Source organism: Thamnophis sirtalis, unplaced genomic scaffold, assembly GCF_051295495.1.
Source record: "Thamnophis sirtalis isolate CommonGarterSnake01/CBP01778 unplaced genomic scaffold, rThaSir2_p1.2 scaffold_10, whole genome shotgun sequence".
Taxonomy (NCBI): Eukaryota; Metazoa; Chordata; class Lepidosauria; order Squamata; family Natricidae; genus Thamnophis; species Thamnophis sirtalis.
Genome location: NW_028261390.1, coordinates 5,951,208 through 5,976,628, shown reverse-complemented (window position 1 = coordinate 5,976,628; position 25,421 = coordinate 5,951,208). Strand labels below are relative to the sequence as shown.

Below are 25,421 nucleotides of genomic sequence, written 5' to 3'. Positions count from 1 at the left end.
GATCCTGCGGACTCTGCTCAAGCTCAAACATGCACGCGTGCCTGGCACCTGCCTCCCAGGGAGCAGCCTTACTGCTCTTTTGACAGGTGTTGCTAACCGAGATTGAAATTCTTCCCCTGGGAAGAAACACCGTGAAGTTTGCCAGATTTGGTGATTGGGTTACCGTGCCGCCTGCGGTTCATCAGCCCGTACTGATTAACGTCGTGCGGGTGAGCGGATGGCTGAAAGAGAGAAGCAGTCTAGCCGCCTCTGAAGCCGTGATGGTGAACCTGTGGCACACCTGCCACAGGTGGCACACGGAGCCGTATCTGAGGGCACGCGAGGCGTTGGCCTATCTCAGCTGATTTTCAGGCTTCCGGAGGGAGGCCGTTTTCGCCCACCCAACGCTTCAGGAAAACCTCCGGAGCCTGTGGATGGCAAAAAATGGGGAAGTTTGGAAACAAACCGTGTTTTGCCCTCCCTGGACTTCAAGAGGCTTTCCTGAAGCCTGGGGAGGGCGACAAATGGCCCAACTGGCCTACCAGAAGTCCTTTCTTTCTTTCTTCCTTCCCTTCCTCCTTCCTTCTTTCCTCCTCCTTCCTCCCTCCCTCTTCCTTCCTTCCTCCCTCCCTCCCTCTTTCTTTTTCTTTTTCTTTCTTCTTCTCTTTCTCTTTCTCTTTTTCTTTCTTTCTTTCTTCCCCCTCCCTCCCTTCCCTTCTTCCTTCCCCTCCCTCCCTCTTTCTTTTTCTTTCTTCCTTCCCTTCCTCCTTCCTTCTTTCCTCTTCCTTCCTTCCTCCCTCCCTCCCTCTTTCTTTCTTTTTCTTTCTCTTTTCTTTCTTTCTTCCTCCCTCCCTCCCTTCCCTTCTTCCTTCCCCTCTCCCCTCTTTCTTTTTCTTTCTTTCTTCCCTTCCTCCTTCCTTCTTTCCTCTTCCTTCCTCCCTCCCTCTTCCTTCCTTCCTTCTCTCCTCCCTTCACTTTCTTCCTTTCCTCCTCCTCCCTCCCTCTTTCTTTTTTCTTTTTCTTTCTTTTTCTCTTTCTTTCTCTTTTTCTTTCTTTCTTTCTTTCTTCCTCCCTCCATTCCCTTCCCTTCTTCCTCCCCCTCCCTCTTTCTTTTTCTTTCTTTCTTCCCTTCCTCCTTCCTTCTTTCCTCTTCCTCCCTCCCTCCCTCTTCCTTCCTCTCCTCCCTTCACTTTCTTCCCTTCCTCCTCCTCCCTCCCTCTTTCTTTCTTTCTTTCTTCCTCCCTCCCTCCCTTCTATCTCCCCCTCCCTTCCTCCCTTCCTCCATCTCTTTCTTCCTTCCTTCCTTCCTTCCTTTCTTTATTCCTCCCTTCCTCCCTTCCCATCCTCCTCCCCTACCTCCCTCTTTCTTTCTTTTTTCTTTCTTTCTTTCTCTTTCTTCTCTCCCTTCCCCCCCTTCTCCTTCCCCCCTTCCTCCTGCCCTGCCCAATCCCATTCTATTTTTTTTCTTACTTCTTAGCATAATCTCACCTAAGACAGAGGGTTGTTAAAACAAAAATAGGTTTTCCAACAATTGGAATAAATAGAGGGGGGGGGGATTTGAATCGGTGTTTTTAGCAATAGCAGTTAGACATATACCTCTTCATAGGGCTTTCAGCCCTCTCTAAGCGGTTTACAGAGTCAGCATATTGCCCCCAACAACAATCCGGGTCCTCATTTTACCCACCTCGGAAGGATGGAAGGCTGAGTCAACCCTGAGCCGGTGAGATTTGAACAGCCGAACTGCAGAACTGCAGTCAGCTGAAGTAGCCTGCAGTGCTGCATTTAACCACTGCGCCACCTCAGCTCAGTTTTTGTTTTTTTCTCTATTAATGCACGCTGCAGTTAAGGTCCAATCTATCCTGAAACTCTTGTGTGCAAGAGCCTCTCCGTTTGAACCCAGACAAAAGAAATGCCACCCCGTTTTTCTTAATTGGAAGTCGAGCCATTTGTTCACACTGCTATCCATGTGCGAGGAAAAGGACAACACAGCATATCATTTAATAGTTCAGCTTTTCAGTGTAAATAAACATGCACTTTCATCTGCTGGATGATGTAAGAATTTTAATGAGGAATTTACACTGGGGAAGTACTGTAGCCCCATTGTCATTCAGGCATCAACGTAATTTGAGGCAATTAGTCTTGTATTTTTTTTCTCCTTTATTTTTTTCCCACGGCGAAGGGTAAGAAGCACCAAGGGATGGAATAATAACTTCTTTTTACTGTCTGTATAATGCAGGATCCTTATTGGCGCTGCTGATGATTAGCATAAGAGGATTATAAGGTTTAACTGTATTTTAATTTTTGGGAGGCGGGAGAGATTGGGAGATTCATTTTAATTGCGGCTTCTCATTATTATTATTTTTTACAGTGGTATATTCAAAATGCTCCATTTCTTTCTCTTTGCAGTGAATAGTTCGTTCATCAATGAAACGTGGCCGACATCCCTGCCTTGGCTCAATGAAACGGTAAGCAGAAATAATATTTGAAAAAAAAATTATGCCCAGTGCAATTCCTCTGTTGACTTTTAAAACCTTCTCCTTCCTTTTTTATCTTGCTTTAATCTCTCGAGTTGAATGAACACAGTACAGATAGCCCTCGACTTACAACACTCCACTTAGCGATCTAAGCTTGAAGTTGCAACAGCACTGAAAAAAGTGGCTTACGACAGTTTTCTCACACTTATACGACCCGTTGCAGCATCCCCACGGTCGCAGCAGTCCCGGGGAAGTGGGGTGGGGGGGAGTCACCGGATTCCCTTTTGCCCCCTTCCAACAAGCAAAGAAAAGTCGTAAAATGGGGCATAACTCACTTAACACATTTCTCGCTTGGCAACGTAAATTTTTGGGCCCGCTTGTGGTCATAAGTTGAGCACTACTTGTGCAAAGCCAATGAGCCACGGTGGCGCGGTGGTTAGAGTGCAGTACTGCAGCCTGCTCTTGCTGACTGCCGGCTGTCTGCAATTGGGCAGTTCGAATCTCACCAGGCTCAAGGTTGACTCAGCCTTCCGTCCTTCCAAGATGGGTTAAATGAGGACCCAGATTGTTGGGGCCAAGAGGCTGACTCTGTTAACTGCTTAGAGAGGGCTGTAAAAGCACTGTGAAGCGGCATATAAGTCTAAGTGCTATTGCTATTTCTTCTTCCTTCCTTCCTTCCTTCCTTCCTTCCTTCCTTCCTTCCTTCCTTCCTTCCTTCCTCTCTTATTTCCCTTTCTCATTCTCCTTCCTGGTGGTGCAGTGGTTAGAATGCAGTATTGCAGGCTATTTCTGCTACCTGCTGCCTGCCTGTAATTTGGCAGTTCGAATCTCACCAGGCTCAAGGTTGACTCAGCCTCCCATCCTTCCGAAGTGGGTAAAATGGGGACCCAGATTGTTGGGGGCAAAAGGCTGATTTTGTAAACTGCTTAGAGAGTGCTGTAAAAGCACTGTGAAACGGTATATGCTGTAAGTTTAAGTGTTATTGCTCTTTGTGTACAGTCAATTGTGTACATGTTTATTCAGCAGTAAATGCCAACAAGTTCTTTGGGATTTATTTCTAGGTCGGTAGGCATAATAGTTTAACTTTTTCTTCCTACCTGTCAACCTGTTCTGACAGAGGTTTTCCCAAGAGCTTTTTGGAATGTGTTGCCCACATCCCGGGAAACTGCAATCTACTTGCTAAAGTTTCCCATCCTCCCCCCAACACTCCTTTTCCAGCTGCACATTCATTCACTTGGTTAATATCAAAACATACACAACGAGAGAAGATGAACACAACTGGAACGCCATCGGCATTGACAAACTCACTCTCAGTCAATTGCGAAAGGCAGCTTTGCTTGCAACATCCTGCAATGATATTTTTTAAAATCATCAATTAACATCTGCCTATACCCCAAGTTCTTGGGAAGGGCTCGGTAGGCCGACAGAAATGCCAAACCCAGTCTGAACATCTGGCCACCCCTATGATGACCCATAACTACCGTATTTTTCGGAGTATAAGACGCACCAAGATTTTGAAGAGGCAATTTTTTTTTTAAAAAAAAGTTTTTGCATTCTGCAGACCTCCAAAAAACGGGCCTGTTTTTTCTCAAAAAAAGGGCATGCATAGCCTTTAGGAGGCTTATAGAGTGCTCCTGGGGGCTGGGAGGGCAAAAATGAGCAAAAAAACAACCGGTTTTTCGGTCATTCGGCCATTCCCCACCCCCCAGGAGCACTCTGGAAGCCTCCTAAAGGCTACTCATGGCCATTTTTTGAAAAGGGGGCGAGGTATCAGGAGGCCAAAAATTCTGTATTCAGTGTGTAAGACGCACCCAGATTTTCATCCTCTTTTTTTGAGGGAAAAAGGTGCGTCCCAAAAAATGCGGTAATAATTACAATTGGTTACAGCAGTTTTTAAAACAAAACGTGCTAATAAAAAAAACACCGCGAACCGTATTGGTAGATCGGGATAGCCGTACCTAACTCAAAACGGCTCAGACATTTCATTAAAGCTCGATATAAAATATACCCGTGCATTTAAAAAAAAATAAAATCAGAAGTGCAACAAGGCGCTCTTGTCACTTCTGAGTGGAAAAATGAGAACCTTGTCAAGTGAGGACTGCAAGTCCTTTTGCTCCCTCTGGGCCCTACAGTTACGTCGTTGAAAAGATACCTCTGAAAATTGTGACCTGGTGCAAAGAGCCTGCGAATGCTTTTATCGCTTTTAGGCTAATAAAAATACTTCCCAGTTGAATAGGCGGTAGCTCAGGGGGAGGAATAGCTATGCATTCAGAAGGTTGGGTTATGTACAGGTGGTCCTCGACTTACAACAGCTTGCGTAGTGACCGTTCAAAGTTACAACGGCACTGAATGACCGTTTTCCACACTTACGACCTTTGCAGCATCCTTTGGAGATTAGCTGGAAAGTGAGAACAATTAATTAGTGGAACAGAAATTGCCTCCAGAAGTTATGAATGCCCCAACACTGGAAGTCTTTAAGAAGATGTTGGATAGGCATTTGTCTGAAACGGTATAGGATTTCCTGCCTAGGCAGGGGGTTGGACTAGAAGACCTCCAAGGTCCCTTCCAACTCTGCTATTGTATTGTATTCCTCACTGCTGTCTAGCCCTGAAGGTAGCTGATAACTGTCAGATGGCCTTGGCCCCATCTCTGCCTCCGACATAGAGCCCTCGTCCGAGTCTTCCCCAGCCTCCGGGACTGGCCCATGCTCCTCTCCGACCTCCTCACTGTCCGACTCTGCTGCCAGCTCTGCTGGCTGCTGGCGGGCCACAACAGTTGCCTGATCAAAATTCAGACGCTTGGCAGCTGATTCATATTTATGACGGGTGCAGTGTCCCAAGGTCATGTGATCCAAGGTGCACAGAATCTAGCATTGAGGGAGGAGACGTGACTGTTTGACCTAATGATGCCATTATTATTAATTTTTTCTCTCTTGTGTTTGCAGCACAACGGTACGATTGATTGGTCATCCCTGACCAAGAAGGGATGCTTGGAACTTGGAGGAGAGCTCCTGGGGAATAACTGCCAATACGTCCCTGACATCACCCTCATGTCTTGCATTCTCTTTTTGGGAACCTACACCTCCTCCATGGCTTTGAAGAAATTTAAGACCAGTCGTTATTTCCCAACCACTGTAAGTCATGGGATTGATAATAGTTTCCCCAGCTATTTCTCCAGTACATCTAGCACCATTGGATCAAGGTCAAGATTTAACTTCGTATATAGAATAGAAAATAGAATAGAACGGAGTAGAATAGAATAGAGAAGTGAATAGAGAATAGGAAATAGAAGATAGGATAGAATAGAATAGAATTAGAATTAGAAGAGAAGAGAAAATAGAAGAGAAGGGTATAAAGAAGAGGAAATAGGAAATAGAAGATAGGATCGAATAGAATTAGAATAGAATAAAATAGAGAAGGGAATAGAGAATAGGAAATAGGAAATAGAAGATAGGATCGAATAGAATTAGAATTAGAATAGAATAGAGAAGAAAATAGAGAAGAGAATAAATAGGAAATAGGAAATAGAAGATAGGATAGAATAGAATTAGAATTAGAAGAGAAGAGAAAATAGAAGAGAAGAGAAGGGTATAAAGAACAGGAAATAGGAAACAGAAGATAGGATCGAATAGAATTAGAATTAGAATAGAATAGAGAAGGGAATAGAGAATAGGAAATAGGAAATAGAAGATAGGATCGAATAGAATTAGAATAGAATAGAATAGAATAGAATAGAGAAGAAAATAGAGAAGAGAATAGAGAATAGGAAATAGAAGATAGGATAGAATAGAATTAGAATAGAATAGAATAGAATAGAATAGAATAGAGAAGAGAATAGGAAATAGGAAATAGAAGATAGGATAGAATAGAATTAGAATTAGAATAGAATAGAATAGAGAAGAGAATAGGAAATAGGAAACAGAAGATAGGATAGAATAGAATTAGAATAGAAGAGAAAATAGAAGAGAAGAGAAGGCTATAAAGAACAGGAAATAAGAAATAGAAGATAGGATAGAATAGAATTAGAATTAGAATAGAATAGAATAGGGAAGGGGAGGAAAAGACAAGGGAAGGGAATAGGAAATAGGATAGAATTAGAATTAGAATAGAATAGAATAAGCTGGAAGGGATCTCGGAGGTCCTCCAGTCCAACCCCCCACACTCAAGCAGGAGACCCAGTACCATTCCAGACAAATAGTTGTCCAATGTCTTCTCAAAAGCCTCCAGCAACGGAGCCCCCACAATTTCTGGAATAGAAGACAATAGAGCTGGAAGGGACCTCGGAGGTCTTCTAGTCCAGCCCCCTTGCTCAAGCAGGAGAACCTATACCATTTCAGACAAATAACTGTCCTCGTTTCAGCTGTTCCTCATGGTAGCCGGTAAGTGGGGAGGATGGATGGTGCAACTCCAAACCTGAGGGCCAATGTGGTAGTTGTATCGTGGCAGCATACCTCTCTATTGTGAATCACACAGCGTGAGTATTTAGTTAAGGGAGGACTTGGGAGAAGACACTCAGTCCTGTAGGTCCCTAGATTCTCTCTTGATTGTTTTCTTGCAGACATCTCACTACCCAACTAGCTAATATCATCAGTGTTACTGATATTACCTAGTTGAGTAATGAAAGATCTGCCAGAGAGGACAAAAAAAACCCTCACAGTTCAACACTAAGCTACAAATATTCTCTTCTATTGGTACACTTATTCCTGTTAATCCAGCCTTCCTTGTGCCTTATAAACCACTGAGTTAACAAAAGAACTTTGCTCAAGTAGCAATGTTACTACCTGAGTATTTTAAGTTTATTTTAACTTGGCGTGGTTCCCTGCATACTGTGGTAAGCCTTAAGTGGACTGAGATAAAAGATTGTAAAGTTGCAGGGGAAAAAAACGTTTTACGACTTCCTGCTTTGATTTATGAAGTACCGAATACATTTGAGTCCTAAGCACCGAGATAACATTTCTGGGACCACACCCAAATTAACCAACGAGGAATGATTAGAATTTTGACAATAGCTTGCCATGTTTAGAATGATATCTGATGGATGGAAAGGTACGGAAAGAGTATTTTAACAATTGTTATTATTCTTTCTTAGGAGGGATAATAACATTTTGTAAAAACTGAGGTTCTCTCTTAATAAAATGCCTCTTTTTTTGGCACGGTAACATTAATGGGATCTTGGAGTTTTAGTGGACAATCACTTAAATAGGAGCCAGCCGTGTGCAGCAGCTGCCAAAAAAGCCAACACAGTTCTAGGCTGCATAAACAGAGGGAGAGAATCAAGATCACGTGAAGTGTTAATGCCACTTTACAATCCCTTGGTAAGGCCACACTTGGAATCCTGCATCCAGTTTTGGTCGCCACGATGTAAAAAAGATGTGGAGACTCTAGAAAGAGTGCAGAGAAGAGCAACAAAGAGGATTAGGGGACTGGAGGCTAAAACATATTAAGAATGGTTGCTGGAATTGGGAATGTCTAATTTCATGGAAAGAAGGACTAGGGTTGACATGATATCAATGTCCTGATATCTAAGAGGCTGCCACAAAGAAGAGGGGGGGAGTCAAGCTATTCTCCAAAGCACCTGAGAGCAGGACAAGAAGCAATGGGTGGAAACTAATCAAGGAGTGAAGCAACTTAGAACTAAGGATAAATTTCCTAACAGTGAGAACAATTGATGAGCGGAGCAACTTGCCTCCAGAAGTTGTGAATGCCCCAACACTGGAAGTTTTTAAGAAGATGTTGGATATCCATTTGTCTGAAGTGGTGTAGGGTTTCCTGCCTAAGCAGGGGGTTGGACTAGAAGACCTTCAAGGTCCCTTCCAACTCTGTTACTCTATTCTAATGTTTGATTGTGCACCGAATTGCACTCAGTGAGGTTAGTTTTTAAAAAAGCGAGGGCTTTTCTTCCATTCGCTGTGCATTTCTGCTTGTGCATATGCTCCCTTCTTCCAAATTCTCATTCATCTTTTCGACAGCTTTTCACAAGTTGGATGCAGCCAGCTGAAGAGTTTCCTAAAAACCAGGATTATGAATCAGTTTGTTGGGATGGGCACTTTGAAGTGGGGTGTGTGTGTGTTGCAACCAGGGCTCTTTTTGTCTGCTCAAATGGATGCCAGCATCTTCTGGAATGTTCTTCAGCTGGACGGACGCAGCTTCTGCGTTTTCTAGTTGCTGATTTTCTATTTATTATTTTCAGTGTTGGGGTTTTTCCCCTCCTTTTTCGTGCATATTTGTCAGGCCCTTAAAAAACAGGCAAGTTTCAACTACCGTTCACGGAGTTGTCTTTCTTTTCCAGGCAAGGAAATTGATCAGTGATTTCGCCATCATCATTTCCATTCTGATTTTCTGCGGAATCGATGCTCTGGTTGGTGTCGATACACCAAAACTTCTTGTGCCAAGTGAATTCAAGGTATGTTCATGTTTTGACCCCCTCCTGCGTCCAGTAACGAAAGCCGAGACAAGCGTAAAATGGAATGTCTTTTTAATAACAAGACCAGACTCTCGGTGGCTGAAAAGTCAAATAAACAGATAAGGACTTTGGCAGCAAGTCCGACAAACCTTGGCAGCAATGCAAACAAACTCTGGCAGCAATCCAGCCTGCCAAGTTTGTTTCTCTTTAGTCAAACGTTGACTTCTGCAACAAGGGCGTGGCACAAGCAGTCTCTTTTATAGTCTGGGAGAGGAGCTTAATGACCATCAGCTGAGCATAATTACCTCCTGCAATTACGTAGTTGTTCTTGACGCGGAGTAGCCCTTCGACGGCGTGCATCCCGGAACAACTCACAGGTGGTTTCTGGATCACTCTCTCTTGTCTCCTCCCCACTGATCTAAGGCTCAGGCGCCACCTGGTGGCCAACCAGCCTCTCTGCGCCCTGCTCGGAGTCGGAACCCTGTCCAGGGTCCTCCACATCCTCCAGGGCCGACTCATAGGGCCCCTCACTGTCGGAGTCTGGTGGCAGCTCCAACGGCTCCTGCCGGGCCACAACAGTTCAACCCTGTCTCCTCCATTCTTTTAAGAAGACAAAGAATTAACAATACGTACAGGAGGATCAAATCTAGGCTGCAAAATCACGATGACCAGTAGATGGCAGCAAAGATATACAGTACAATTAAAACCAGGCTCTTTGCTACCACACTGTGGTTTCTGGGTTTGCAGCCTAGAAACAATTGCATAATAATATCAAAGTATGACTTCATTGTACATCTGGATCCTGATAGATAAAGGGATAATAATAATGCCTCTATTATTTACTGCTATGGACCACTGGGACTACACTAGGCAAAGCACCAATGGGGAACTTAATCTTAGTGACCCATTGACCCATTAGAGCAGGTTTTTCACTGCAGGTAGTCCTCGACTTATAACAGTTCTTATAGTGACCAAAATCACAAAAAAAGTGATTTATGACTGTTTTTCCACATTTATGACTGTTGCAGCATCCCCATGGTCATGTGTGCTGTGACCAAGGCTTTCCAAAAGCACGCAGCCGACTCCTCGTCCCGATAAAAACCTCTTTTATTTACTTTAAAATGAATTTTCCTCTCCAGCAAAGTCCCGGCCAACAGTCTTTCAAGAGATTTCACAACTACATGCCTTTATCAGGCTTGGAGAGCTATTTGCATTTTTTTTCTGTGCTTTCGAACTGCTAGGGTGGCAGACAAGTAACAGGAGCTCACTCAGGTAACGTGGCGCTAGGGATTCGAACCGCCAAACTGCCGACCTTTCTGATCAACAAACTCAGAAGTCCCCAAAGACCCAGAAGTCCCCATCTTTTTGCTGCCATCTAGTGGATGGTTGGACGCTTCCATCCCAGATCCAGTTCTTGCAAAACTAGCTACCGTATTTTTCTGACTATAAGACGCACCAAGATTTTGAAGAGGCAGATTAAAAAGAAAAGTTTTTGCACTCTGCAGACCTCCCCAAAATGGCCCATTTTTCACGAAAACGGGCCTGGGGTTTTTTCCCCCCAAAAGGGCATGCATAGCCTTTAGGAGGCTTGTAGAGTACCTCTGGGGGCTGGTGGGGCAAAAGCGAACAAAAAATAACCTGTTTTTCACTCATTTCTGCCCTCCCCAGCCCCCAGGAGCACTCTGGAAGCCTCCTAAAAGCTGTGCATGGCCATTTTTGCAAAGGGGGCGGGGTTTCGGGAGGCCAAAAATGCTGTATGCAGCACCCAGATTTTTTCACCCTCTTTTTTGAGGGGAAAAGGTGCGTCTTATACTCCAAAAATATGGTATGTTGTTTTCATTGAGGTTTAGGATTAGGTTTATTGAATTTATATGCCGCCCTTCTCCCAAGGACTCAGGGCGGCGTACAACATAAAAGAAAACACTAATTTCCTTTGTTTTAATATATTTTAGACTGTGTTTGATAAAAAGATACACCGTGTACGGGCTCTGGGAAGTCGGGGGGGAAGGGAGGTGGGATCTTAGGGGGGAGGGGGGGATATATAGTATGTGCTAGATTTTAAAGTAACACGATTGCACTTGTATACTGTTGCTCTTTAATTCCAGTGTAAAAATAGGACAAGCTGAATATATTGATAGATAGTAGAAATACACCGAAGGGAGGAGTAGAGGGATAGAAGAAAGAGGAGTAGAGAGGGTGGGAGAGAGGATGGGAGGGAGGGTGAGAAGGAAGGGAGGGAGTGTACTGGGAGAGAGGCGTGATAGAGGGGGAGGGGAAGTAGGGTAGAGGGGAATGTTGGAGGGAAGAAGGAAAGTTGGAGGGGGGGCGAAAGAAAGGGTGTATGGAGGGTCGAAGTGGTACATTGGGTTTGTATTTTGGGGGGTATTGTTGACAAGAGGAATGGCTGTGTTTATTGTTTATTGTTATATGGCCCCGGTTATGCACAGTATATATGTGACTGTACGAAATGAAAATGGAAAATAAAACACATTTACAACGATAAAGAAAACACATATTACAAAAATTAAAAGGGACATTAATACATTGAGTAGTTTGTGCATGCTTTTTTCTATTTTGGTTTCTGACAATGCCTACGAAAGCGCAAATGCAAAATAAAAATAATAAGGCAGCGGGTATGAGGATCTGAAAATGGAAAGGAAGTATTTCTTTGAGCCATCTTGCAATGTTTGTGCTGTGAGAGAGGGAGGGAGGGAGGAAGAGAACTTGGCTTTACTTCAGAAACTCTTCCTTTGATTGAAATGTTTTTAAGTGTCTTTTTTGATGCCCTTTTCTGTCCTTTTTCCCCCGTGAAGCCAACAAATCCAGATAGAACCTGGTTTATCACACCATTCGGAGGAAACCCTTGGTGGGTTTACCTGGCCGCAGCAATTCCTGCTCTCCTGGTCACCATCCTCATCTTCATGGACCAGCAAATCACAGCTGTCATTGTCAACCGTAAAGAGCACAAGCTGAAGGTGGGTGCCTTGTTCATGCAAGATTAGAACAGGGGTGGGCCAAACGGTTTTAAAAGTAAACTGTGGTAGATCTTATTAAGTAAGCTCCCTGTTGGGGGAGTGAGTGCGTTCAGCGAAGCGTTGTGAGAGTTGTGTTGGAGAACACACAAACCAGCATACAGAGACACTGCAGGCTTTTACTTTTGTGGAAATAGAGGTATCAGAGTCCATCAAACAGTCCAAGTTATACACGGATAAGACAGTCAGTCATCAACGTCTTTCAGTTAAGGGATAATCCAAATAACATAGTCCAGTATCATATAATCAGTTCGGTACACAAAGTTTGCTAGCAGTTGCAAAACTTACAATAGCTCACGGCACTTTCTAACAGCCAGCTTCCAAAACACTCAGATCAGATCAGCCCAGCATCTAACAAACAGAGAGCTAACAGTCATTCTGGCTCCCTCTTATGGCCGAGTGGAACAGCTTGCCATTAGAAGTTGTAAGGACTTCATCCCTGGACAGAGACTGGATAACCATTTGTCTGACATGGCATAATGACTCCTGCTTGAGCTGGGGGTTGGACTAGAAGATCTCCAAGGTTCCTTCCAGCTCAATTCTGATTGAACCTATGATGCATTTAGACGTTTTAGATAATGAAAGCCTTAACAATTACGAAAGATTAAGAGGATGAGGTTTTAATCCCAAATTCTAGAAGACTTCAGTAAATCTACATGGAAAGTTCCGTTTCCGTCCCTTACTTCTTATCCTGCCTGCAAGTGCCTTGGAGAATGTAATTCTCCCAAATAATTTGGAGAATGCCTCTCCCCTTCTGCAGAGGCATCTTTCTTCGTCTTCATTTCACAGGCCTGACATCTCTCTCCCCTTCCTTTGCTTTTTTGTGTGACTGGAACAGACATGGGATTAAATCAACATGGCTCCTCCTCAGTCACCTAGCATTTGCCCCTAAGGGGGGGGGAAAGAGTGAGAAATGCTTTCTGAAGAAATACAAATGGGCTTTGTCTTGGCTTTGAATCAGGAAACACAGCTGGGCCAACTGTTCAGCCTGGAGGGAAATATCTTTGAATTCCACCAGCTGTTTTATCATTGCGAAATCATCATTTATCAATTGATCCCCTCCTTTATTTCACCTGGGTGTCTGATTAGCATTTTTCTCCAAATGTGGAACTCTACCAAATCTACTAAAAAGCAGAGACATCACCCTGCCAACAAAAGTGCCGAGGTGGCGCAGTGGTTAGAGTGCAGCACTGCAGGCTACTTCAGCTGACTGCAGTTCTGCAGTTCGGCTGTTCAAATCTCACCGGCTCAGGGTTGACTCAGCCTTCCATCCTTCCGAGGTGGGTAAAATGAGGACCCGGATTGTTGTTGGGGGCAATATGCTGACTCTGTAAACCGCTTAGAGAGGGCTGAAAGCCCTATGAAGCGGTATATAAGTCTAACTGCTATTGCTAAAAGTGCGTCTAGTCAAGGCGATGGTTTTCCCAGTTGCCATGGATGGCTGTGAAGGTTGGACCATAAGAAAGGCTGAGCGCCAAAGAATGGAGGCCTTTGAACTCTGGTGCTGGAGAAGACTCCTGCGAGTTCCTTGGACTGCAAGGCCATCCAATCGGTCAATCCTAGAGGAGATCCACCCTGACTGCTCTTTAGAAGGCCAGATCCTGAAGACGAAACTCAAAGACTTTGGCCACCTAATGAGAAGGAAGGACTCCCTGGAGAAGAGCCTCATGCTGGGAATGATGGAGGGCAAAAGAAGAAGGGGATGACAGAGAAGGAGGTGGCTGGATGGAGTTATTGAACTTAAATGGACTCCAGAGGATGGTAGAGGACAGGAAGGCCTGGAGGAATGTTATTCGAACACTTGGCAACTGGCATGCACTTATGACTATTATACCCTCCCGGGATCATGTGATCACGTTTTGTGACCATCTGACAAGCAAAGCCAATGGGGGAAACCAGATTCATTCTAACAACTGCGTAATTAACTTAACAACTGCAGTGATTTCTTTAACAACTGTGGACAAGGAAGATCATAACGTGGGGACAAAACTCAACAACTGTCTTGTTTAGCATTGGGAATTTTGGGCTCAATTGTTGTAGGTCAAAGACTATTATATGTTACTCACTCAACTGCAAAAAAAAAACAGGAAAACTTCAGCATCTGATAAGCAACAACAGCAGCAACAACAAAAAAATCTGAATTCCTTGGTACATCAAGAGCCCGTTCTCTCCCAGGAGGTATCTGGGGACTGTGTATTTCCATCTCCAGGCGTGTGGTCTCATAACTGGGTGGATATTCCAAAAATAATAAATGGAGCAGCAGTTGAAATACTTCTTCTGCGGCTGCCAAAAAAGCCAACGCCAACCCTGGGCTGCATTAACAGAGCAATAAAGATCAAGATCACGTGAAGTGTTAGTATCAATTTATAAGGCCTTGGTAAGGCCACACTTGGAATATTTGCATTCAGTTTTGGTTGCCATGATGTAGAAAAGATGTGGAGACTCTAGAAAGAGTGCAGAGAAGAGCAAGAAAGAGGAGTAGGGGACTGGAGGCTAAAACATATGAAGAACGGTTACAGGAACTGGGTAGGTCTAGTTTAATGAAAAGAAGGGCCAGGGGAGACCGTGACCCGTCAAAACTGCGCTCGACTAAGCCGCGCCCGATTAAACCGCATCGCTGACGTCATCAACAGGGCGACAACAGCCAGCGCGGAGAAAGAAGGGCGCTTTAAATTGCGCTTTGAAAGCAAGCCGATTCAACTTAAGGTAAGGGTTAGGTTTAGGGTTAGGTTTAGGGTTAGGTTAAGGGTTAGGGTTAGGGTTAGGTTTAGGGTTAGGTTAAGGGTTAGGATTAGGTTAAAGGTTAGGTTTAGGGTTAGGTTAAGGGTTAGGATTAGGTTTAGGGTTAGGTTTAGGATTAGGTTTAGGGGTTAATTTTAGGTTTAGGGTTTACAGCGTGTTTCTGTCTCCGCGCTGTTGTCGCCCTGTTGATGACGTCAGCAACGTGGTTTAGTCGGGCGCGGTTTAGACGAGCGCGGTTTTGTGGTGGAACCAGGGGAGACAGTATGTTCTTGTTCTATAGAAGTGTCTACACCTCCATTTCTTTTGACCCAGCTGGGTGTTAACTCCAGCTAAGGGTCCCAATATTTGAGGGGCTGTCACAGAGAAGGAGGGGGGGGGGTCAACCTATTCTCCGAAGCACCTGAAGGCAGGGCGGAAACTAATCAAGGTTGAGATGCGACGTAGAACTGCCAGAAGAGAATATTTGTAGCTCAAGGTTGAACTGTGGGGTCCTCGGCACGCTCTATAGCAGTAGCAATAGCAGTTAGACTTATATACCGCTTCATAGGGCTTTCAGCCCTCTCTAAGCGGCTTACAGAGTCAGCATATTGCCCCCAACAACAATCCGGGTCCTCATTTTACCCACCTCGGAAGGATGGAAGGCTGAGTCAACCCTGAGCCGGTGAGATTTGAACCGCTGAACTGCAGAACTGCAGTCAGTTGAAGTAGCCTGCAGTGCTGCATTTAACCACTGCGCCACCTCGGCTCCCTGAACCTGGTGGTTTTCTTGCAGACGTTTCATTAGCCAAGTAGGTAATGTCATCAGTGCTATGAAGCGCTATATAAGTCTAACTATTGCTATTGCTATCATCACTGTGCTAGTGGGTTGTCCTGTCAATGTTGCTGGGTGTGGGCTTAGTGGTTCCTTGATTAGGCTGTTTAATGTTAATTTGTTTGCCTGAATTCTAGTTCCTTGACTCTGGGGTATTGTTGGCTTCTTGACCCTTGGTCTGAGGATTAATCCTATTAATCAGAATTAAACTGGAAGGGGTGAGGTGCTTTGGTCCTTTTGTTTCCTTTCATGTTTTCCTTTCTGATTGTCTCTTTGGAATGGCGTGTAGATGTTATTTATCTCTGTGTTCCTATTGATGGCTGATTTGTCTGCGTGCCAGGCTTCCAGGAATTCTCCAGCACTTGGGGGCTTGGCTTGAGAGCCAAGAAAACAACCGAACTCACGAGAGCACCAAGGACCCCACGGTGCCCTTGAGTAGTTCTGTAAATGTTTTGAGTGGGCCTTATTGAAGCCACCTGTTCCTGTTAGCATTTCTGGTCCTCTGTTCTGTTTTTGCATGTTGCTGGTTGCCTCTGAAAATATGCAGTTTAAAAGCAGGGTAGGAATACTGTCAATCAAATACATATACATGCTGTTAATAATGGGTACCTATTGGACAGAAACTGCTTAGAGTCTCTCTTTCACAGCATTAAAAGCAATGGAAAGGTTGTGCTAATTTTTAAAATTATGATGTTTTGAAGGCATGGGATAGAGATGACAGATGGGTAAAACAAGTGTATATTTTCAGTGGAAAGCAATGTTCTCTCTTGAATCCGCTTTCAATCATCTTAATGGCCTCCCTACAGCTGTTCATACACTCAAAATGCCTGAAGTTCAATAGTATTTCCACCCTAACAATACATTTCTTTTATTTTCTGTACTTCTCCAAGTTCTGCGTGTTTTCAAAGTTCTTTGATCCATTCTTTTTGCACTGGGATCTTCACTGGGTTTTTTAAAAAATTTTTTTTATTCTCCGTCTCTTAATTTGAGATGCTGGCAAGAAAGGTGTTATTTTCCTTTTAAGCTGCATGCAAGGCAGAGAGATATGGCACAGAATGTGAGAACAGAATGACAGCCCTATTAAGTTTACTTACACGGTGGGGGGGGGGGGGCAAGAACTAGATGCAAATGTTGGTGCTAATTAACTTCTTTTCAAGGTTTGCGGAGTGCCTGCTCTAGGCTACATTACTTCCAAAAGCTATATTTATCTTGGAGGATAACTCCGTCATTTGCAGCTGAATTCTGAATTTCATTTAATTTTGCCTCAACATTCTGGTGGCTGAAGAGAAACTTAACACTCGAAATGTTCTAACTCGGAGTGTCTTATTTTCACACATCTCAGATGCAGGAAGCCACTTTTGGATTTTTTTTTTTTAAAAAGCTGTTTATTTGGTGGTTCTTGTCGTAAAGTTGTCTCCCTTAGTATCTCTCTGCTCATTTGCTGTGGGAGCAAAGGTGAGATTAGAATCATCCGTGTAGCTCTCTTTACTGCATTCAGTTTTGGTCACCACGATGTAGAAAAGATGTGGAGACTCTGGAAAGAGTGCAGAGAAGAGCAAGAAAGAGGATTAGGGGACTGGAGACTAAAACATAAAAAGAACGGTTGCAGGAACTGGGTATGTCTAGTTGAATGAGAAAAAGGACTATGATAGCAGTCTTCCAGTATCTCAGGGGCTGCCACAAAGAAGAGGGAGTCAAGCTATTCTCCAAAGCACCTGAGGGCAGGACAAGAAGCAATAAAATGGGAACTAATCAAGGAGAGAAGCAACCTAGAACTGAGGAGAAATTTCCTGACAGCTAGAACAATTAATCAGTGGAACAACTTGTTTCCGGAAGTTATGAATGCTCCAACGCTGGAAGTTTTTAAGAAGATGTTGGATATACATTTGTCTGAAGTGGTTTAGGGTTGGACTAGAAGACATCCAAGGTCTATTCTATTCTATTCTATTCTATTCTATTCTATTCCATATTTCTATTCCATTCCATTCCATATTTTCTATTTTCTATATTCTCTATTCCCTACTCTACTCTATTCCGTCAGCCAACAGAAGTGCTGATTTGCTGATGCTTTATATAAACGAAATGTGTATTATATCAGTGATCGCGTGACCTCTCTGGATGCCATATGCTAAATAAAATAAGTAAATAAAGCCATGACTTCTATCCATTTTCTTACATTACAGCCAGAGCTGCTCTGTATCTCTGCTTATGTTCATTAATGTGGGAACTAATCAAGGAGAGAACAAACTTAGAATTAAGGAGAAATTCCCTGACAGTTAGAACAATTAAACAGTGGAACGATTTGCCCCCAGAAATCGAGGGTGCTCCCACACTGGAGGTCTCTAAGAAGAGGCTGGGCAGTCGTTTATCTGAAGCGGTGTAGGGCTCTCCTACTTGAGCAGGGGGTTGGACTAGAAGACCTCCAAGGTCCCTTCCGACTCTGTTCTTCTGTGTTGTAGCCCTTAAAAAAAAATTAACCTTCCTCTATCTGTTTCCCTTCTTACCTTTGCAGAAAGGTGCTGGATATCATCTGGATCTTTTCCTGGTGGCTGTGTTGATGATCATCTGTTCCTTCATGGGTTTGCCCTGGTATGTTGCTGCGACTGTCATCTCCATCGCTCACATTGACAGCTTGAAGATGGAAACCGAGACCTCGGCACCTGGCGAACAACCCAAGTTTTTGGGAGTTAGGTATGCTGATCCGACGGGGAAGAGAGATTGAGTGCTGGGTGTTCTAGGAAGCTGCCTAGCAGGGCATTCTGCACAGGCCAGAAACTCCAGGGTGCATTTTCCCCTGAACTGTTGGAGCAAATATAACTTAGCGTGATGAGTCTTAGACACAGATAACATAAAGTAGATTGTGGGGTTCTTGGTGCTCTCCGAGCTGCATGGGGTTTCTTGAGAGACATTTCATTACCAAACTAGGTAACATCCTCAGGGTTTGAAGGGAGTGGTGTTAATGGAGAGAAGGAGGAGGAGGCCAAAACTTTTTTTTAAAATTTGCTTCTTCAAAATCTTGGTGCGTCTTATAGTCTGGTGCATCTTATACTCTGAAAAATATAGTATTTCTTGAAAACAAATCGGTGGTAGGTGATAGAGATCAAAAAATGTTCTTTTCTTCCTGGAGATATTGTAAGCTCATGTCATATATATATATAAAATGTCATTCAAATAAGAATTGGTTATGTTATTCCTGGGGTTTATTTCAGGGAGCAGAGAGTGACTGGATGTATCGTATTCCTTCTGACGGGCGTTTCCGTGTTCATGGCACCCATCTTGAAGGTAAATATACCTTTTTAGTTTGCTTATCTCTTCCCCGTTCTTCATAGAATTCTGAAATAATAAGCACCTAGCTAGGCATTTCAAAAAAGCAACATATTTTTAAGGTATTAAAAGGACTAAAGTGAAACCATTAAAGAGGAATATCAAAACATCGTTGCTTTGATTTTAAGAACAGAGAAATATACTCAACCAGCCAGGAATCACGGTGTGTGCAGAAATTTTGCCTTGGCATTTGCAGAAAACGTTTTTAGAATAGAATAGAATTCTTTATTGGCCAAGTGTGATTGGAGACACAAGGACTTTGTCTTTGGTGCATATAAGCTCTCGGTGTACATAAAAGAAAATACGTATTCATCACAAATCATAAGGTACAACACTTAATGAGTGTCATAGGATACAAATTAAGCAACCAAATCATATTAGGAAACAATCAATATAAATCATAAAGATACAAGCAATAAAGTTCAGTCATAAGTGGGAGGAGACGGGTGAGATGAAAAAACTAAGAGTAATAGTAAATCAGACTTAGTGGGTTCACCGACAAATGCGCGCTCGACAAAAGCACGCCGACGAAACCACGGCGAGAAAACCGCGAGTTCAAAATCGCGCCGACGAATGAGCGCAGAAGCGCGCCGACAACAGCGCGCTGACAAAAGCGCGGTCTAAACCTAACCCTAAACCTAAGCCTAACCCAAACCCTAAGCCTAACCCTTACCTTAACCCTAATCGCGCTTCTGTCGGCGCTCTTTTGTCGGTGCACCTTTGTGGCCGCGCTGTTGACGTCGCGGTTTTATCACTGCGGTTTTGTCGGCGCGCTGTTGTTGGGTGCACATTTGTCGGGTCACGGACTTAGTGAATGGTTTGACAGTAGTGAGGGAATTATTTGTTTAGCAGAGTGATGGCGTTAGGGGAAAAACTGTCCTTGTGTCTAGTTGTGTCTAGCGTCATTTTGAGGGTGGGAGTTAAAACAATTTATGTCCAGGATGTGAGGGGTCTGTAGACATTTTCACGGCCCCCTTTTTGACTTGTGTAGTATAAAGGTTCTCGATGGAAGGCAGGTTGGTAGCAATTGTTTTTTCTGCAGTTCTAATTATCCTTTGAAGTCCGTGTCTGTCTTGTTGGGTCGCCTGCCCTAGCAGGACCTGGGAATATAATCCCACCTGTTTGGGAAATGCTAGCTGCCTCCACTTGGGGGATGGTGAATGGACTTTCGTCAGGCAAAGAATCAGGACCACACATTAAATTCCAGTCAAGCTGATTTATGCCTATGCACGAGAATCCGGTCAACTAACAGTCAGCACTAAATTGGCACTAGATAAGAGCTCATGGAATTCAAGTAGGTTGGGTTACTTGTGGGAAGGTAACCATTCTAGGCTGCTTCCTCTCTTGACTCCACCCCCAGTCTCTGCCTCCTCCTAAACAGCTTTCCCAAAAGTTTCGACAATTGCTGCCAACTTCCCAGTCCCGATATGGGATTTGCGCATGTGCTTGCAGATTTTCCACATGGTAAAGTGTTAAAATTTGGTCGTATGATAGTGTTTCTATGGTGCAGCGGTGCCCCGTGGTATATAATTGCTTTAAATAATTGCTGGGCAGGACTGTCGGTGGATTAATTTGCAGAGTAGCCATGGTAGTTCTGCTTCGCCTGAGTTGCAGAGGAAGAATAGCATTCTTGAATCTTGAAATCAATATATGGAACCGTCTTCAGAACTCCAGTGGATCATAGCAAACTCCAAGGGAGTTTGTTGCAGCTGTAAACAAAGGGATCCATCATCTTAATGTGTGTTTTCTCTCTCTCTCTCTCCCTGCTGGGCATGAAAAGCCAGAGAAAGTACAATTAGGATTCTGCTCATTTCGTTGTTACTTTTTCAAAAAAAAAAAAAAGTGCCTCTGGTGCTTCAACAGCTCCTTCGTTGTTTATTAACAGAGTGGTTAGGATTGCATAATTACTGTTGTGTAGAAGCGTCTGCATTAGATACAAAAATAGCTGGGCCGTCACAGCTGAAAACGGAGTTTGGGAGCCTGTTTTCACTGGCAGAGCACTTGGGCCGCCACAGCGCCCACAACACGAGTGACGTCAAGCTGGCCACACCCACCCTGGCCCCTCCCCTCCCAAGTTCAAAGGCAACCCTGTCGCGGCCCTCAATGAAATTGAGTTTGACACCCCTGCTGTAGATTGTAGAGCAGGGGTATTGAACCTTGGCGAGTTTAAGGCCTGTGGATTTCAACTCCCAGAATTCCTCAGACAGCCCTACTGGCTGAGGAATCCTGGGAGTTGAAATCCACAGGTCTTAAAGTTACCATGGTGGGTCACATCTATTTTAGAGTGTGCTGGGAGGTGTCTGTTTTGCCAAGGATCAGGGCCGTGTTCAGGTGTCCGGGCAATTGGGGTTTTTTTTGGGATCCAGAGACAATAAGCAAAGCAGTGATTAATGGGGTATTAAAAAGGGACATGGTGGCTCAGTGGCTAAGTCGCTGAACTTGTCGATCAGGAAGAACGGCAATTCGGTGGTTCGAATCCCTAGCGCTGCGTAACTGGGTGAGCTCCCTACTTGTCCCAGCTTCTGCCAACCTAGCAGTTCAAAAGCATGTAAAAAATGCAAGTAGAAAAATAGGAGCCACCTTTGGTGGGAAGGTAACAGCGTTCTGTGCGCCTTCAGCCTTTAGTCCTACCGGCCACATGACCATGGAGACGTCTTCGGACAGCGCTGGCTCTTCGGCTTTGAAACGGAGATGAGCACTACCCCCTAGTGTCGGGAACGACTAGCACATATGAGCTCAAACAGACAAGAGTTAAAGCAGACATACCAAGCAAGATAATACCCAAATTTCTTCTAGGCTCTCAGGAACCCCATAAGGACAGGAGTGTTAGTTAAGAAGATTCTTGTGTCAACTCCTAAACTTGCCAGAGTGTGGAAAGTGAGGGGAGCGCATTCCACGCATACTTTCGGCTAGATCTCAGATTACCACAGCAGACTTGGGAGGGGTGCACCTCATTGGGGAATGTGATTTATGACACAGATTGAGGGGAGGGAAGGAACAGGGGTAAAGGTTCAGCTATATTTCAAATAATGCGAAGATCTGACTGCACAAAAATGGCATTGCCAAAATGCTCCTAATAAATGACTGGTTCTCTTTTGAAATTTGACTCGAGGCTCATTAATCAATTAGGCCATTATTATTATTTTTTTTGGAAACCTGACATCTTGTACATAACCATACATTTAAATCAGTTTAATTGGACCTTCACATGTGAAACTGATCTTTTGCACCTGACAGGTAAAGAATTTAGATGGCAGATGGGTTACATGAGCCGTTGGCCTTTATTTGTATAAATGAGTAAATCGATGCACATAATTTATGAATCAGGGGGGGGGGGTTGAACTCGGTGAATTGCAGATTCATACTAGGGATTCATTAAATGTATCATCTTTCTGATTCACCGTCCTATCCTTTACCTAGGGTGTGGGAAGGATTTTTAAGCGTTCAATACATAGCTGGATGATTCGAATTTTGAAAATCAGGGGAAATATATTAAGAGAATTGAAAAGAGAACCGGAGCTATAGGAAGAGACTTTCGAAAGAGAGAAAAGAGGCTTGGGCAGAAATTTTGGAAACTAGGCAATGGAAGAGAGTAGAGATGGGAGAAATACCCAGATTGAACAGCCAAAAAGTTGATGTAGGCAGAGACAAAGATCCAAGAGAGGATTATGGGAAGCAAGTCAAAAAAAGCATAGCAATTAAAGAATTGAAGCGGGTATGAGAGGATTTTTAAGAGCTCGATACATAGCTGGATCAGTGATGAGATTCAATTTTTTTTACTACCAGTTCTGTGGGTGAGGCTTGGTGGGCATGGCTTGGTGGGTGTGGAAGGGGAAGGATACGGCAAAATCCTCATTCCTTCCCCACTCCAGGGGAAGGATACTGCAAAATCTCTATTTCCTTCCCACTCCAGGGGAAGGATAGTACAAAATCCCCATTCCCTTCCCACTCCAGGGGAAGGATACTGCAAAATCTCCATTCCTCCCCATTCCAGGGGAAGGATACTGCAAAATCTCCATTCCCTCCCCACTCCAGGGGAAGAATACTGCAGAATCTCCATTCTCTCCCCACTCCGGGGAAGGATACTGCAAAATCTCCATTTCCTTCCCACTCCAGGAGAAGGATACTGTAAAATCCCCATTCCCTTCCCACTCCGGGGAAGGATACTGCAAAATCTCCATTCCTTCCCACTCCAGGGGAAGGATAGTACAAAATCCCCATTCCCTTCCCACTCCAGGGGAAGGATACTGCAAAATTTCCATTCCCTCCCCATTCCAGGGGAAGGATACTGCAAAATCTCCATTCCCTCCCCACTCCAGGGGAAGAATACTGCAGAATCTCCATTCTCTCCCCACTCCGGGGAAGGATACTGTAAAATCCCCATTCCCTTCCCACTCCGGGGAAGGATACTGCAAAATCTCCATTCCTTCCCCACTCCGGGGAAGGATACTGCAAAATCTCCATTCCTTCCCCACTCCAGGGGAAGGATACTGCAAAATCCCCATTCCCTCCCGATCAGCTGGGACTCGGGAGGCAAAGAATAGATGGGGGTGGGGCCAGTCAGAAGTGTCATTTACCAGTTCTCTGAACTACTCAAAATTTCCGCTACCGGTTCTCCAGAACTGGTCCGAATCTACTGAAGACCACCTCTGAGCTGGATGATTTGAATTTTGAAAAGCTATACCCGTCCTCAGGACAACCAAACCTGGAACTGTTTGTCTTGTGCCTGTAATCAAGACTGATATCAGATTAACAATCTCTTGGTTGCAAGTCCGTGAGGACAACTGTTACTTGACAACGTGACAAATAGGGAGCAGCGGGTTTAAACGGCCATGTGTAATAGAAAGAACTTCACGCTTACAATCAACTATTCAGTGTGTCTTCAATTGTAGCGTGCAATAAAGATTGCTATCTAACCATGCTATGTCAAGTGGCTGATAAATGGGTCAGCCCAATCTGCGGTTGGCACAACCACGATTTACGGTTCCCAAGGCCTTGTCCAGCAGAACAGAGTTTTTTCAAGGAACCCGCTTGTTGGTAAACACTGCCTGCCTTTGGCATGTGAAACTGTGTGTTATCTCAAGAGAGAGATGTTGTGTGATAAAGCTATGATTTTTATCTTTTTGGCTGGCTTCGTTTCAAACGAAGCGTGCCAAACGTTGCATAACAAAAACTTCTACAACTATTTTTTTCCTTTTTTTGGTAACCTCACCAATTTAGGCTTCCTGTGTTTTAACTCCACTAGGGTTAATTTCAAGCTTAGTTTGAAAAAATATATATCTTGATTTGCTGCTTTGGTAGCTGGAAACACAGCAGTCCAGCTCACGATATCCTTAATAGCAGCACCGAATGAAGAGATTGCTTGCAGAAAGCTTTGTGGACAGGGATGGAGAGCTGTGAGTAATCCAGTGAGTAACAAAATGAAATACTGGATTCTCCAAGATCTAGAGCAGTGATGGGGAACCTTGGGGGCCGAAAATGCGAGGGCGTGCACGCTATTGCGTCCCGGCACCCATAATGCAAAGCACACACCCACATGTGCATGCACGCACAATCCCTCCCCCCCACGATTCCCCACATGCGCGCCACACTGCTCATCCCCAAGCTGAGCTTGGTATTTCCTCCGGGGGGGGGAGGGCTGGGAGAGGCCATTTTCACCCTCCCCAGAGTCCAGGGAAGCCTCTGGAGCCTGGGGAAGGCGAAAATGACTTCTCCTGGCTCTCCAGAAGGCTGAAAATCAGCTACATGGCTCCGCGTGTTACCTGCGGCATGTGTGCCATAGGTTTGCCATCACAGATCTAAAGAAAGCCAGCCAGAGGTGGCATTCAGCCAGTTCGGACTGGCTCACCGGTAGCGGAAATCGTGGGTGGGCCTATCCATCCGCCTTGGCTCTATGCCATCCTATTTAGGCATGTTTTTTAGGCCGGGTGTATGCGTAGAAGGCCCGCGTGTGAGCAAAGTGGATGTGTGGAAGGCCGGGCAGATGTGCAGAAGGGGCACATGCACCCACGAAGCGCACACGGCGAACCGGTGGTAACAAAATGTGAAACCCACCGCTGAAACTAGCTGTTGTTGACATATACTGCTCCCTGGTCTTTGAGCCTTCAAGAACAGGGAATGGAAAGGAGGAGAGAGAGCTTGAAACTCAGCAGTCCAAGCCAAGAATTCTAATCCTCAAAATAAAAGTATCTCGCCAAGGAAATAAGGGCCTCAGGCAGCATTATGACCCACAGAATTTCAGGCTGAGCAAGTATATAAGCAGCTCTTTAGTTGAGTAATTTCTGATCCCTTCTTCTAAGGTAGGGCTACTCAACAGAGTCTCTAGGGAGTAGGCGGCATACAAATGTCAATAAACCTAAACTTTAAAGACCTGTGGACTTCTAGCTTCCGGAATTCCCCAGCCAGCCATGCTTGCTTCTCTCCTTGATTAGTTTCCATCACCCATTGCTCGGGTGCTTTGGAGAATAGCTTGACTCCCTCTTCTTTGTGACAGCCCCTGAGTTATTGGAAGACTGCTATCAGGTCTCCCCTAGTCCTTCTTTTCATTAAACTTAGACATACCCAGTTCCTGCAACCGTTCTTCATATGTTTCAGCCTCCAGTCCCCTAATCCTCTTTGTTGCTCTTCTCTGCACTCTTTCTAGAGTCTCCACATTAT

At 44.4% G+C, this 25,421-nt stretch overlaps 1 protein-coding gene across 1 annotated transcript in view; it reads left to right on the top strand.

Annotated features, from left to right (window-relative positions):
- Positions 1-25,421, top strand: part of SLC4A4 (solute carrier family 4 member 4) — a gene marked incomplete in the record, with an annotated part of 161,559 nt that overhangs the window by 121,349 nt on the left and 14,789 nt on the right. The window contains 5 exon segments of the mRNA XM_087723961.1: positions 5,398-5,586; positions 8,742-8,855; positions 11,669-11,830; positions 17,953-18,131; positions 18,650-18,722. Coding sequence (XP_087580087.1) covers positions 5,398-5,586; positions 8,742-8,855; positions 11,669-11,830; positions 17,953-18,131; positions 18,650-18,722 — 717 coding nt within the window.